General features: G+C 38.1%; 1 protein-coding gene across 1 annotated transcript in view; it reads left to right on the top strand.

Moving 5' to 3' along the window:
- Positions 1-16,404, top strand: part of LOC111245342 (uncharacterized) — a 41,098-nt gene that overhangs the window by 6,182 nt on the left and 18,512 nt on the right. Inside the window, exon 2 of the mRNA XM_022793579.2 lies at positions 5,657-5,947. Within this exon, the coding sequence (XP_022649314.1) occupies positions 5,657-5,947 (291 nt within the window). The remainder of the gene's footprint in view (positions 1-5,656; positions 5,948-16,404) is intronic.

Here is a 16,404-nt window from a genome sequence, read left to right as displayed (position 1 = left end):
AAAGCCACGACGAAGGTAAGCGTTGTTGTTTATTTATTTTTACTAGAGGTGATTATACCTTCAACAGTTGGGAGAGGGCGACTCAACCACGTCTTATCCTTTAAGCACAACAAGGATACCAGAACAGAAGTCTGGCTCCTTGAGAAGTACGAACTTTAAAGTTCGTACCTCTCTAACTAAAGGCTAATTAGAGTAATAGTATATTGCTTTAATTGGCCTTTATCACTTACACATTCCAAAGTTGAATAGAAAACGGAGTCAATAAAGTAGCTGAGGACAAGATGCTGAACAAAATTATAATCAAAGGAAAATCAAAAAGGTAAAATCGTGTGCCGATTGAAATAACATGATTTTTCAAATATTCCGTGATAATTTTGTAAGAACTGTAAAGATTTTTATTTCTATTTTAAAAAGTGTATAGGAGAGAATTTACAAGGGGGATAAAAACTGTCGGTCCCGAAGTCTCCTTTAGGTGTCGACTGAGATACAAAGGCAGTTATTACCTTTTATTACCATTAGTCGGATTACCACTACATATGAATATATGGCTAACTAATGATATATATAGTCGTACAAATTTATATATATATATGGCTTTCTTGCCAATATAAACCAGTTCATATGATCAGATTTCACTCGAAGCCCATTGCTGACTATTTTTTAACCTAAACAATTCACAGTATTTGCGAAAGCGGTTTCAACATGCTGATGCGAAACGTGGAGCAATGAAACCAACGATCATAGTTTTACGCCCTTGCCCCTTATACGGTTTCCCACTAGGCAAATTCTATATAAACAATGGAAAGAGGATTGCTGCTCACAGGTGAAAGTTAAAAACGTGTCCAAATTTCCTTTCATCATATAACTTTTGTTCAAAGATGCTAATTCCCAATCACAGGTTCCTCCCTTAACTAGCTGCAAAACAATACTATTTATTGCTGTCTATTTTCAAACCTCAACCTAATCCGCGGGACTTTAATATCTACTATGTAAAGCTCGGACTGCTTAGGAACATTTACCCATGTTCCTTCGGAGCAATTCACATTAGGTGGGTAGGAGAAAAACAGCCTTGTGGGAAACGTAACATACATACCCATTAGCTTGCCGAAGCAAACGCATCTATTCTTGTAAAAAGTAAACATCAAGGTTACTTGCGTATGACATTGCTTAAATGCTTAATGCTACCATAACCGTGTACATGTGTAAATATATATTGTGACCGAGCTTGCCTGTAAACAACACGTGTTTTATGAACATACCTCAGATAGGTGAGTGCTGCTAATTCGCCATGTAGACTCATGGAGCACGTCTCATCCCTCCGGCGGAGTGTGTTTTCCTTAATAATCTAACCATCTCGGGTTTTCTACGACCTTAAGCCTGTACCAATATTGCTTATAATTCCTGGTTACCCTATTGTCGAACTTTCCCAATTTAGTTTTGACATTTAAAAGTAATTTGAAGGTGACTCTTGCTCTTGTTCTTAAGTTATTGTGCATTCTTGGAATGAACTTCTCGATAATGTACTTTGATGCGGACACATTTTTAATCGATATGCTAACACTTTACCTAAAAAACTATGTCCATGGTAATCTGAAGGTACAGCTTTTAATATATATATTACTACACTCATATATATATCTTAATGCAAAGAGGCTATGTGTCGCTGTTAAAAACACTCGATGTGCATAAACCTATACTTACAAAAGGATTTGTTGAACATAGTCTGATTTAATCACATGATTATATACAGAATATAACAGTGTAATATGATATTGCCTTTAAGATAAACGATGTTATTGAATTTGTCCAGAAATACTCCCACTATATTAATTACCTTGTACTGTTGATGCAATTGTTGAAGTTTCAAGTAAAGTTCGTCATTCGCTTGCTCTTGGCAACGTTTATAATCCCTACCAATGATAATTCATGAAGCGTAGAGTGTACTCCTACCAGGGCACTTTAGTCGCTTTCTATTCAAACACTTACCTAGGATTTTGCTGCTGAAGTGTTCCGACCGTACTCGCAGATTAGACTTGGCCGGCCCGTTATGGCAAGACCATAGCGATGTATTGTTGATCACTTCTAATCAAGTGAGGAAAGAGCAAGCGGATAGCTGTATTTAGCATAATTAATACATATTTCCTTAAAATATGGCCATATAATAGATGCAATAGATCAAGGTTTGCAATTGCATCATTCCTATTTTGGCGAGAGCTTTCTAAAGGTTTTAGGCGATCATCGTTAATAGAGACGTTCTGCACACTGACAACTCGTTTTTGTTGTTAACGAATATCCCAATCCATTTGTATTACATTGATTTTACATTTCTCAAAAGATGAATCTGGGTATTATTGTAAAATCCACTTTTGATTTTAACATCCATATTACATTGGTACAACTACTTGGTCCGCTCATCTAGTCCGTAATACTATTTTTCATTCTTTTACCATTAAAGTCCCTGAATATCAGTCTTTTTTGGGTTAAACCTTATCAGAATGTACATACGCTGTAAAGTCTGAGAGCGTCTACATAGAAGCCCTTAAGCGTATACAATCCAAATTTGATACGCGGCGCGGCATATTTTTACGTGGAAAGCATTAAGAAGACAAAACTAAATATTAGTATTCATTAGATATTTAATGTGAATTTTTATATAATATTTGTTCCTCTAGGAATACTGGCATTATTCGATATATACATAACATATGTTTCTTGACTAACCATAAACTTAGAAGATTAAGTCTTTGTATAACAAACACGCGGACATAGAATTAATAATAAGGCTCAGTGTATTCAGTCTGTTTATGGTGACAACAAATTAGAATATAGGGTATCACCAAATACTGGTTTTAGCTTCTGAAATGTTTAGTGCCGAAAGTGAACACGACAAATACTTGGTTAGATAATGCCACCAGCTGGTTCACCTTTTGTTAGTTTCTAACATCACGTCAAGGACTAGATAATCGTACGTGTGTGAGTGGGGTGTGTTTGTACATCCCCAACAAAGGACAGACGACAGGACAACCGGAGAAAGGAAGACGCGAAGGAACAAACCGTGAAGATAGTGTGATGATAATTGTGAGGGTAACGAAAGCGATTATGACTATGAGAGAATTTTCCACTAATTTTTTCCTGCAGAGTAGAAAAAGGCTGTCATAAGTTTCTAGTATTACTATTGAAACTAAAATAGAGGATATAGGAAGATAAGGCGAGTGGCTAGGTTAAACGCAATATTTTTTAGCACCTAAAACACACGGTTTATTGCATGTAGGTGTCTGTGCGCGTAAGATGCAAATGCCTGGCTCGTCGTAAGTGGAAGCCGGGCGTGTGTATGTGTCTCTAAGGGGCATGATGTTTGCTAAAAGGGGCATGGGTGTTTCCCATTCCATATTCCCACTCATCCCATCACAATCGAGCGATGAGTCCAACGACTCATTATGCGAACGCACGTCTCGACGGGCGAACCGATGCTCCCTCAGTTGCCGTCCGTGTTGCCTAACCAGACAGCTATGTACGCAGTGCTTGTTTGGTGTTCAGGAGCCCACACTGAGGTAGCGCAGTGACGCCCGTTTGAGACGGATGCCGCCACTGCCGTCGCCACTACCAGTTCGCAGCCGCCTTTTACAGAATGCTGGGCCTCGGCCCCCCTAACGTGAATCCATCTGCTGCTTAGGCGGATTGAGTCAACCTGGCACTAGCTTTAACTGTCAGCCTATCTGAACCACTCCGTTGTGACGCCACGTAGTTTCTTAGGACCGCTCAGCATTGGTGATTTTGGCCGGTAAGCAAGGAATGCACCTGCAACGGCAAAATAGGTTTACCTCATTAATAGCATTACCTGGTTGAGACCCATAAAGGTAGATCGAATTATTTGCTAAAAGTTATTAATTTGTTTAACTCGATGGGACATTGTTTATTTTTTCAAGCAGGTTATAAGAGAGCACGATTAACTTACAAATTACTTTAAAACCATGTTGTGCTAAACTGAAGTCCAAACAAGAACCATGGTTTAATTCATAGCATTAATTTGCTGCATAATTCGCAAAATCAAAATCCTATTTGCAAAATATGCATTGCTTGATAACACCTTTGACGGAAGAGAATTTTAATGGCACATCTGTTGGATCGACAATATATTAAGTCTTGATATGAGGCCAATCCAAAACAATATTTTCTCTTAAAGGATTTCTATAGAACTTGTTTCGGCAATTAAAAGTGTTGGTAACTTTGAGAAAAAAGTTATGTAAGTATATTCGCATATTATTTTAGGAACGTTCATTGGATCATTTCACGACATAAGAGCTTAGTTTAAGCTCTCTCGTGTCATGATATACTTTGTTTTGTAACCTATGCTTGCCTTCTTCCAAGTTCAGCAAACAACATATAATACGAAAACTGCTTTGTGGATATATATTGTGCGTGTTTGATCGTGCGGTTTTCTATGTAAGGCTGTTCTATCTCAATGGGGTTTCTACATGAACACATCGTAGCACAGTGTCCTTTTTATCAAACAGCTATTATTTTTTTAAAGAGTGCAAAATCGAAATATAGCAATAAATGAAGTTGTTCACCAGTTCAAAGTATTACCTATTATTTTTAGTTTATGCCACCATCTTGATTTGCAGACATTGAGAAACGGTGGGCAAAGCCGAGTCATCTTTAAGCTATGACACTAAATGAACTAAAATATCTTTATTCTTTAGTATCGCCCAATCCACTAATAATTACCTTTATGTCGTGCAAATAACGCACAATGATCTAATTCTTTGTAACATTTTTGCCTGCGTGTTCAAAATGAAAGATATATAGTTTATATACACTGTGGCTTATCTAAATTGAGAATTTTCCTTATGCTCCGTTTTTAGGACCCTGTCGGAACAAAAAGAGACACTTAAACGATTTTTTTAATGTTTTAGAAGTGGCACTTTTGGCCGTTATGCTTAGTCGATATAGCCACCATCCACAATGATTGCAGCTTTAGTTCGGGCTATGAACCACTAACTTCTTATTTTCAAAATTAACCTTTTTTTAATACAGGTAGCTTATTAATAGCAACCGTGCGTCAAAAGATTATAGGTGTAAGCTCGTCGAAGTGTTGTTCAAATCTGCTACATGATCTAAACTTTGGGCTGAAAGCAACCCGAATGTCCCAAGAATTCAATGCTTTTAACGGACAAGCGATAGACAATCCAACGGGCATTTGTTATTCTTATTTTTAAAACGGCCGTTCATTTCGGTATCAAAAACCAAGGTGTGCTGAAAACGGCGTTTGAGCCATTTTGATGTATTTTCGAGCCCTTTAACGTAAATTCTATTGAAGATCCTCCGATTTGGCACATGTAGGTTTTTTCAGACTTTCACTAAGTCGCACGAAGCTGGCAAGAACATAAACCATAATTTTCGAGCAAAAAAGGGACCTTTAGTTCTTGGTAAGGGTTCATCCAGTACGTTTATTGCTTCGTTTTAGAAAGAGCTGGCTTTCTTGTGATACCAAGAGTAGCGGATGAGCGCATGCACGTTACGACAAGCAGCTTCTCAAAGCCTTCCCCTATATATATATATATATATATATACAAACGTATGTCTTATATTACATTTCGCTTCAACTCAAAAAGGAAAATCCAGCTAACGAGAACTTTATCGTAATTTTTTCCAGAGCGAGAGAGTTCTTGTGCTTCACCTTCTACGGGTTCGTACTCGATAGCCTCATCACCGGATTCCGGTGGTTCCGGATCACTATCAGGCCCCTTGTCATCAGTCCGATACTCGGCTATGAAAGAAAAATCGAAAAATGCCGCGCGCACGCGCCGCGAAAAGGAAAATTTTGAATTTGTGGAACTTGGAAAACTACTTCCTCTCCCGCAGGCCATTACTTCCCAGCTGGACAAAGCCTCAATTATACGCCTTACTACGTCTTACTTGAAAATGCGTGCTGTTTTTCCAAACGGTAAGTCCTCCAATGTTTACAAGTGCGTACACAAAACCACCTGTTCCCCCTGTTCTATGTAGCCATCTAGATTTTCTTTATCATTAGTTATGCATGTATTCATTGACTAGTCTTCAAACAGATATTTTTCTATTCTAGGCTCGAAAAGGTACGGTTTACTAAAAGAGATTCAAAACTTGTTGTATTTGTCACCGGAGTATCAGGAATAAGGCAAAACCTGCAACATCCCTACACGTACTTCTAAGTCCCTTATAAGGTGTCGATTTCGGTATGAATTTTAAGATTACACCACCCTCAGCCTTGAGAGTTAACCTAACTACACTATGAAGAATCTTCTATATTACCTGACTGAGCTAGGTACTGTAGCAGACCCTTGATGAGGTTGTTTTTCAGACCGATGACTCGAGCAGCGTACTTCTTATTTGGTCTGATAATTCAAAATGTGTGTGATCCATGCCAGATATTTTACTTTTTGCTGGAGTTACATATAGAACATATAGCTGTTGCTTTTTGATGGGCTGGCGGAACGTTCGAAAAAAATCCATATTCCTCAAAAATTGGTCAAATGAATAAGTTAACAGCCCAAACCATTGTCAAAACACATTTTATTTTTTAATAAGATAAACCGCAGTCTCTACCGTGATCACTATACGGGAGAGGTCATATACGTCCACAGTTAGGTAGTTTTTTGTACGTACCTGTAAGCTGCTTTTAAGACTTCTGGACTTATACGATATATGGGCTTGTGACGTGAAACAGTATTTAAAAATGCACATAATTTTGTAACATGCTCTAAAAGACTTCCGGAAAATACTGCTCGGAGACTTTAGTTATTTGATGATGGCAAGCTCCGGATTACACGATTTCTAGTGTTGCTACATTTGTATTGGAATATTTCTATTTCCACTCTTAAAGGAAAGCCTACTGACTTGAACATTTATCTTCACGTTCGTGAGCTTTACATGTACCTATTATCCATCGGTTGCTGAAATACATCGGTTGGAATTCAAATTTGCGTCAATAAACAAGCGGGTAGGAGTTTTATAATCTAATTAGTGTCTTCGACTAAATGGTTCTGTATTAAATAATTAAGTAGGTATCCGCAACAGCAGGGCAATCCTGATAAAGTCATTTAAATAGGTTTGGAATTTTTTCTTATGTCATTCTGGAACAATGCAATAATTTGCCACTTTGTTAAATAAATTGTAATTGTAGTGTCTATATTTCATCCCTGTTCTTGTAGCCTTTGATCTGCGTAGCAAAAGCCGGTGTAATCTGTGCCTCGATCAATTAGAATAATAAGATCAATATGATCTGCGTTTCTAGCAATTAAGTATAAAGCTTAATGGCAAATGGTACTGTTAAATTTCTAACACGTAAATCCTCTAACATGCCACCGGCTATATACTGACGGTAAATATTGATACCCGTATGACTTTTACTTAAGCTTCTCTTAAAGGAAGCATTGCCTTGAGGTTTCCAGTTTTATTTAAACTAGAACAAAGCGTTTCTGGGTACACAGATAAGCTTGTTAATTCATGTTTAATAAATAATTTTCATCAGCTTACCTGCAGACAGTAGGTGTACGTGCTGGGTACTCACTCCTTATCCGAATTGCGCGGGGTGATATGTTATAGTTCAAGGTTAGCAAAATTGAATCCTTTCATCATGACGGGTGAGGGAAGCTTGTCCTACGCGCGGTCTTTTAATGATTAAGGTGTGTCGTGTTGTGGTTACTAGTGAACCAGTGAGCGGATCCAGCACCCGTGGTTGTTCAGATTGTGTAGGTAACGCGTCCACAGATTTATTTCTTGCGTAAGTGCGGTCTATACAGTTTCACACATGTGATGATACTCAACAAAGTAACCGCTACGTTTTCTGTATGCAATAAACGATATCTCTGGGACACCAGCCTCTAAGATAGTGTGAAACTTCTGCCACGGCTTTGGAAGTAGACAAACTAAGGGCTACTACGATTTACATGAAAGCGTACCAAGTGAACACAAGCTAAGACTCGTTTGGGTGGGGTTGTGTCAGGGAAGAGATAGAAAACGGTCTACGCGGGTGATGCCGCCTCCCGTAGGTAGTCACGCTGGTAAAGGGAACCCGGGATGTAAGAAAATCAACAAGATAAGAAGATGAACCTAAGCTATATTGATTACCTTTAAGGCTGAGGACGGAATGGGTATAACGTATGGAGCTGCATGCTGACTTGCAGAAGACGAAAAGGGTGATAAAGATTTAGAGTCGTTCTTGTATGAAAAAACACGCGAAACTTTATCCATTTGTTAGCACTAGTGAATGATTTATAAAAGTAGATTGCTCCATGCATACAATTGAATATTTATCTAGATTATCTTGTAAGATGCGTGAAAAAGGTCTACTCGTATATACATATATACGAGTAGTCCAGTACACCTGTAATATATATGTATTACAGGTGTACTGGACAGAACGACTGAAGTTTGTATTGTATTTGTAATTACAACGATGTTAAAAAAAATTGTATGGCAAAGAAAATAAAGCCCATCAAAATTTAAATAGTTGCGCATAAAGTTTACGCCTTGCGTCGGCTTAAGCTACGTACGTAACAGCTCAACGTGTTTTCTGCATGCTTCTACTTCTAACTAAGGTTTTTAATTATTTTTAAACACGGACACAGGAATTAACAGCGTTGCAACCAAAGCACCAGCTAAACAAACCGATCACTTTAGATCAAATGTACAGGGCAGCCATTTTCCACAGTATTTGGTCAACCAAAATAATTTCTTAGGCTTTGTATGTCCCTCCGCTTTTGTTAAGTTTAAGTAAATTTAAAAATTCGCATGAATAGCACAACGAATATCATTGGATGTGTGCTACTGCTAACAGAGTGTCTCGGCAAAGTTCTTTATATAGGAATGCTCCTGTTAATTCGTTCTGTTAACCCAACTAGAAATGGGATGTGTTATTCGTAATTTTACTAACACTCGTTATAGTCGTTACATCAGCTTTTGTGCCTCACTGTTACGGTAGCACCTCCTTGGCAGAAGCTTAGAAAACGGTTAAGCAGAATAGCTGCCTGTAGACGTTGGCGTCGATTCTATGTGTGAACGTCAGTAATGTATGCAGGACGTTGTAGTTTAGTAGACATGATTATCAATCATTGTCTTTAAGTTGCACGCTAATCGTGAGTCTGAGAATGTAGCCCTGTCTTATTCGGGGGTGGGCCCTCTGCAAACATACGCCTTGATGTGTCTAACAGAATGAACAGCAGAGAAGTTCCTAGAGAAGGAAACCGATAGAGAACACAACAGATCCAACCAGAACTATTATAGTACCATGGCTGGTAGGCCGCAGGAGTAACAATAGACATTCTCAACAGCTTCAGGAGAAGCGTTGAACATTTTTGGATTGTCTATGGTCGAACAGCTTCTACGCTGTCGGACTCAAACTGGGAGAACTTGAACGATAAAGAAACATTGGCTAACTTAACTGACTAGATATCTTGCAAGTAGCCCCTGGCTATCTCACGTAGCCTCGCTTATTTGAAAAAGTCTAACGAAAACTAATGACCACACTGAAGTCTGACGATATATCTTCAGTAGCTCAAGGTACTTTTTATATGCCTGGTCTTTGGGAAGTTTGCTGTGAATTTTGTCAATACGATTAAGGATGATCTCGTCTTTGCCTGCTACGTCGCTGCCGCTTCTTGTAATCGTCTAAAAGAACTTTTTCGTCAGCTACGAACTTCAAATACAGCTGTTGCAAGCGAAGTCGCAAGTAATGGTGACTTGTAGCCCCACTACGCACTTCAGTGATAATCTCTTCGAACCACCACTAGCCAACAGCAGCAATAGAAGACAAATTCAGCCGCCCTCTATTCGAAAAGCTGACGTCTACCTTCTCTTGGTTAAGTTTGAATTACTATTTTTCTTTTAGCTGCAGAACCACTGCTAGCTATCCCTAGATAAAACGAATTGACAGCTTTCTATTCTACTGTTTATCTGCTAGAAAATACAATTTGCATCTGTACAATGTAAATTCGATTGGTGATAGGTTTGTTTGTTACAAATCTCTAGTTTAGTTTATCATTTGTATGTTCACGGTGCATCCTTTACGGTGATATTTTACGGTGATATATATCGTTGTGCTTTTTTTGAAAGGTTCTTTAAGCTCATTAAGCTTAATCGAGGTCGATTTTTTTTAGTTTTTATTTGTATGAGTCGATTTGAGCAACATTTTACAAGCAGATGTTGTCTTTGGAGTATGCAAACGATCGTTTATTGTTTTTAGGCTGGTCATATAAAGTAATTACTATTTGTTATTCATATGAATTGTCTCTGAATGAATTTAAGTCTCTAGCATGGCATGCACTTAATTGTTCGCCATTAATGATATGGTGCTATCGAGTTATCTTCAGAAATTACTGGGAGGAGGATTAGAGCATAGTTCGCATATTTAACAAATTTTTTTCATTGAAAGTATAGCATACGTGGGTTCCAGTGCGTTTCTCAAAGATCTGTCTACATCCTGTGTGTACGATACGTATACTTATGATATGGGGTCACGTCGTTCTTTGAAAAGCGAATTCAGGTGTTAAGCGGTCTCCTCTCCTAATCACTTTCTACATCATTTTACGTTTGTTGTTAATCCGGGGTTACATCACGTTAAAGGGCTCTTTTTTTCATCAACAAGCCCATTGTAACTGTTTCGTTCGGGTTTTCAATTAACTTGAATTCGGTCCCAACGGAAATATAAAGGAAAATAAACAATACTTTCACCACATCCACTGTGCAAAAATAAGCAGCCTTGGATATTTGTACAATGCTTAAGAAAGACGCTATAGCAATGAAACACAGGTTGATCGAACAACTAGCCTATTTCAACGATTTTTTTGTCTTTTTCAGATTCGGAAAGGAAAATATTTCTTAAGATGCTATTTGTAAACTTAGCCAACTATTCGAGTAATATTTTCAGTGTTGTCGTAGCATCTGTCTCGACTTTTTTGTATAGTAATTCGCCGAATGATTGTAATTTGCTTGAAAAATGAAAAGAGAGCTTTTCAGTGGTATATAATAATTGGCCAGGCGCCGGCTATTAACCCAGAAAGATCAGCTTGCAGTTGATAAAAAGTTCATTTGACGAGCTGACTTTCTAAAATGGTTGCGCAGGTAGGCATTTTCAACTACTATTTGTTACCAAAAAATAACTTTTTATAAAGAATATTTTAACCTTCAAGACAGCAGATCAGATATTGTAAACAATGTGAAGTACCAATAAGGCGTACCACTAATACTTGGCTTACGTGGCCGCTGCTCTAGTCATTGGGCTACTGTATCACACTATAATTCAACTCCCTAGCTGTTAAAAGTTACATGACAATTGATGATGCATATTAAGTATGCTTCGTTGAAAAACCCTTTTTCGCTCACCAGGCTGGTTGTCATCGTTTTGTGCAGATCCTAAAATTTTGTTTTTGGCTAGAACTCTGATCATAGATATATTAAATAGCAGAAAACAACATTTGTCAGTTGTTTTATTTCAGATTTTTTCAATTTTAGAAGACTGCAGCAGCAACCTAGGATAGTTGTTCCATACTTGGTGAGAATTATATAGCTTATTTAGCTTTACCTAGTAATAATAGTTATATATATATAAATAATAATAGAGTCACTTTAAAAAAAAAAGTGGCTCAAAGCAATCCTCGATGATCCTAAAAGTCAAACGAAGTGCACTCCTTAGGCTAAAAATGCCCTCTTTTAGTTTAGTGTGCTACTTTTGGGTAGTTTTCTCGGCTGTAGTGTTACTATTGTATACATCACGTCCATTTTGGGCTTCTTGGACAATTGTTTCTCTTAGATAAAAGACATAATGAATGTCTATGCTGTTTTATACCCCTTGATATACTCATTTTCGGACCCTGGAACAAGCGTAAATATTTTATGATTTAGACGATGACGAGAGGCCTAAAGAATAAATAAGTTAATAAAAGAGTTATCCAACGATATATACTTGGCTACGAACAAGATTAAATTAAAAAGGAAAACAATGAACAAAAGCTACTATAATGCGTTTGGTCAAATAAGCATTACATACCTGTATTCATAAAAAGCAGGCTGGCAAGATAATATTATTCTACTAACACCAAAATTAAATAGAATAATGCTTTTAGATATTGTGTATCCGTGAACACACTAGCACAATATGATACAGCTTAGTGCTTAGCACAGTAGGCACAACAAAAAGGACTAGTGATTTAAACAATTGTCGCTTTGCAAACATTTCAGGTATTTACTAATTATTTTCTTTCTGAGGCAAATAAAAATAATTTCTAGCTACTAAAACGATATTCAACTTGATTCTAAAGTCAATACAATCAGATAAAAGTGGAAACAGAAAACAGCGAAAACAGTGCCAACTGAAAGTTGACATTTTACGATAACGTGTCTAATTCAATACTATAGTATCGTCACTTAACACGGTTTTAGGTAAAACATTGTATTTCATGCCGTATCAGGTATCATAACATTTCAATAGGGGGGCTAAGGCTATAGAATGTAATGTTCCAAAAGAGAAGCCATTTCCTCTGGGGCTTCTATAAGAACAAGTTTAGGTGAGGGACACTCCATTCATAGAAGGCTACAGAAGCACCAGTGTAAACGAAACAGCTAAAGAGCCAACCGAAGCGCTACTGAAATACTTGACTAATATGAACCAAGCTGCCTGTTAAAATTGTATACAAGCAGAGCTACATTAAAAGAAAACAAGCATTTGACTTAGAACACACATTGTGTATATATGTGCGCTAAAATCAAGTAGCAACGTATTAGCATACTATAGATCCCAACGACACTTAATACTAGTATCACTTAATCTGTTAAGTATATGCAGTACATCTGGAAGATCTATACTTATTCTCAGAGCTGCATGGCCATTATGGTTAAGTTACTAGTGAAATTATCCACTCGTTTATATTCTGTTCGTCTATTTGACTGCTGTTATAGAGCGTACTATAGCAACTGAGATTTATGCCAAATATCACTCATGTGCGGCGCCGGAATAGTTAATTGAGGAATAGCCCTCCTATGACTACCAAAAGAATCGATCAATTATGCAGTGAGATTAAAACTAACCAAAAACGAAGTTTTTCATAAGAGAGAAGAAAAAACTACGAAGCCGTTCAGCAAGATGATGTTTCCGTCTAGATGACAAAAAACCGCCAACTACAGATACTTCCAGGTATACAGCAGGCCCAGAAGCATGCTTCAAGAGACAGAGTCCACCTCTTCTCCCACACAGGATTTTCTCCACGTATTATCCTGGAACTATTCTGATATGTGGAGACTTCCGTCATTGTGGCAGGATCTTATGTCAAATATGCATATTACTGTAGCGTTCCCGTGCCTATTATTTGTTTCATTGGCTATCTATTCTGCGAAAGTTTATCAAACCCTGTGCGATACAGCACATCCAGCAGCAAATCCATATGTTGGATCTACAGTTAGACAAAGATCCCAAACGGTACCTGCAACAGACGCTAGGTGTGATTCAGTAGCGTCCCGATGTCAGGACGTACCTTGTGAACAGTGCAAGATTCAGTACGATGTTGCCATGGACTCAGGTAGACAAAAACTTATTCGAAAGCTTCGAGGGGTTTTACACTTGTAACTCCGGAAAGCTGAAACAGTCCACACTTGTTAATATCTGTAGTAGTCAATAGCGTGAAATGAAATGGGTCACGTATAAAGTTCAACGCTGTTAAATTTAATTGCTTTCTGTTTCATAATATTCCATATTTTTGATACAGCGGAGATGACCATCAATAAAGTTGGGCAATGAGCTAATATGTGTTTAACCTGTTTAGTCCCGTTACGGATTCGTGTGCGGTCTTGTATATCAAGCGCGTCTCTCTGCCTGTCACTACAGAGAAGTCAATGCCCCTGCTTACGTCGTTTTCTGATAAAAACGGAAGCAGAAGAAACAGATAATATTAACAGGACAATTCCTTTAGATTTCTTAATAAAGTTCTTGTTTGTACGTCAAGATAGTCTAATAAGTGAAGCTTTCGTGTATAAACACGCACTCACTGAATTTGGAATAGGCTAAGGTCTAACAGGGCTGCTAGCGATTAATGTAATGCGCTAAGCATTTTCCTAAGTAAATCTGTATGAATATGAATGGATTAGAGTTCCTGTAACTTCGTTTTGATTTTCCGTCATAATAGAAATCTGCTATTGCCTTTTTGTGGCTGAAGCGGCTTTTACCTAGATCGGTCTCTACTTGTTGGCGGAAAAGCTGTTATCCTTCAGTTTGTCTTTCTGTTTTCAATTTCTCGCGGTATCGGTGGTATTCCCTTTCGGCTCTGGGACTCGTTATCGCACCGACCTATCAACATTCATCCCACCTCTACGGACTTCGTAGCACCCTCTTGTCTGTGCAAGTGAGCGAGCTGGCACATACGGGGCAGACGTGTGTTTCTCTGTTAAGTCCAGTTCGCTGTTCCATAGTACTCGGAGCTCTTTTGCCCTTTTTGTAGGGGGCTCGTCTCTGCTTCTGACCCCACATGCCCTGCCCTTTTGGTGTCCCCTCTCTGGTCTGGCCAGCAGCTAGAGTTCCTTAGCGTTAGTTCTTGTTCGCTGGGCCCTTGCTGTCTGCGCTTTACAGAGCACGCAGCGACCATTCCTCAATAGACAAAGGGAGACAGACAAGCTGTCCTCCTTGTACTTCTAGATACTACTAGTGGCTTCTAGGAGCAAGCAGGAGGGCGACCGTCGTTCGTTGTTCTCATACAACAAGTGGCTCTTATACAGATGCCTCCTCCCCTTCGTTGTCCCCACTCGCTGTAGCTGCCTCTGCACCAGCAACCGTTAACGCCACCACCGCCGCCCAGATTCACCCACCCTCAGCCCGCCTTACTTCCCCCATGGCCGTCTATCCAGTTCCTATCGGTAGCCTTGTCTGCCTCCATCCAACTGGTTCGATGTCACGTTCGCTCCGCCTTACAGCCCACAACTTACCAGAAACTGCTTCGAAAGAAGAAGCTCCTCATTCTCATAGGGCATATATACACATATATACGCCAAAACTCAACGTTCACTGATATATGCTTACAATGTTTTTGGTATCGATAAAATAGCTTTAAGATTAAGGCAGGTTTTTGATGTTTCAGAACTAAAATTGTATAAACCTATTATGTGCTATTCAATTGTGTATTGATTTTGTCAAATACCTTTTTAAGTGATGGGTATGAAACTAGGTGTGTCAGCTGCTGCTTTACCTATCAGTACATAGTAAATATTGGGCTACGAGTTGCTTTTATTTTTTTCTACTTTATTATATTGATATAGGGTAGTTGCTGTAAGGTGACGTAAATATCATGTATGAATCAAAATTGTTGAGACGAACTAGAGTTTACCAACATATCAACTACTTCGCTCAGTTTCTACAAGCCACAACGAAAACGAATATAGGGGTCAGTCTAATGGCCTAAATGCCTGATCAAAGTAAATCTAATTACTTAATCGAAGCAACAAACTAGATCTAATTAGTTCGTGACATATTGCATATCAACACAGTCTCTACAGAGTTATAAATTTTACACGCGTTTGTTGTACAGAAGTTAACTAGGCTCATTTTTACTATAACCTGAATGCCTACAAGGTTCATTTGCAGCATAATTAGCAAGCTGGACAAAGACGCGGATGACGGCTATAAATTACCATGTTTCACGCGAGCTTGAAACTCCGTATAAGTGCTATTATGAATTAGCTCTTTTTATTGTTGATTTCAAGTTATTTTCTAATAGCATGATGTAGCTATCACAATCCTTGCAATGCAGTTCGTAAGGTATAAAATACCTTATAAATTAAATTAAATATGTATATAAATAAAGTGACATATGGAGGCCCAAAACAAAGTTGTCGCATCCATACCTATAATTGTGATTAAATATGAAATATTTGTTATAATGTGAATCGAGAAATTCCATTGCAGAAACATTGCTCATTGCATTATAGCAGTAGTCATATTTCTCAACTCTTTAAATTTTTAAATCAACGTTTGATAATAGGGAGAACCGATGTTAGAACTTTTTAGCCTTACGTTGTACATAGGTATCTTTGCTTGTCTGACAGCTTTTATCTAACGGTACATTGACGCACATTTTGTGGGGTACTGCTACCGTTTGTAGGAAAGTTCCTAAATGGTTTTTCACAGCGGGTAGTAACTGAAATAACATCCGCTCTAAGGAGTGGCTTAATTACGAATGAGCGAGATATACGTTATAGAATAGTATTATTAATGCTTTTCAACACGATATTTTCTATAAAGGCAACATAGACAAGCGATACAACAACATAGAAATAAATCTATCTCACACCTTTATCCCTACAACGGTTGGCCATATCTGTGTTGCCAAATTTAGTTAATGATTATTTCTTTTTAAAGTAAACGCGTAAGATAAAGAGCTATGGCAC

Source organism: Varroa destructor, unplaced genomic scaffold, assembly GCF_002443255.2.
Source record: "Varroa destructor unplaced genomic scaffold, Vdes_3.0 BEIS01000002.1, whole genome shotgun sequence".
Taxonomy (NCBI): Eukaryota; Metazoa; Arthropoda; class Arachnida; order Mesostigmata; family Varroidae; genus Varroa; species Varroa destructor.
Note: the sequence above shows the minus strand (reverse complement) of the source record. Positions and strands in the feature narration are given on the sequence as shown.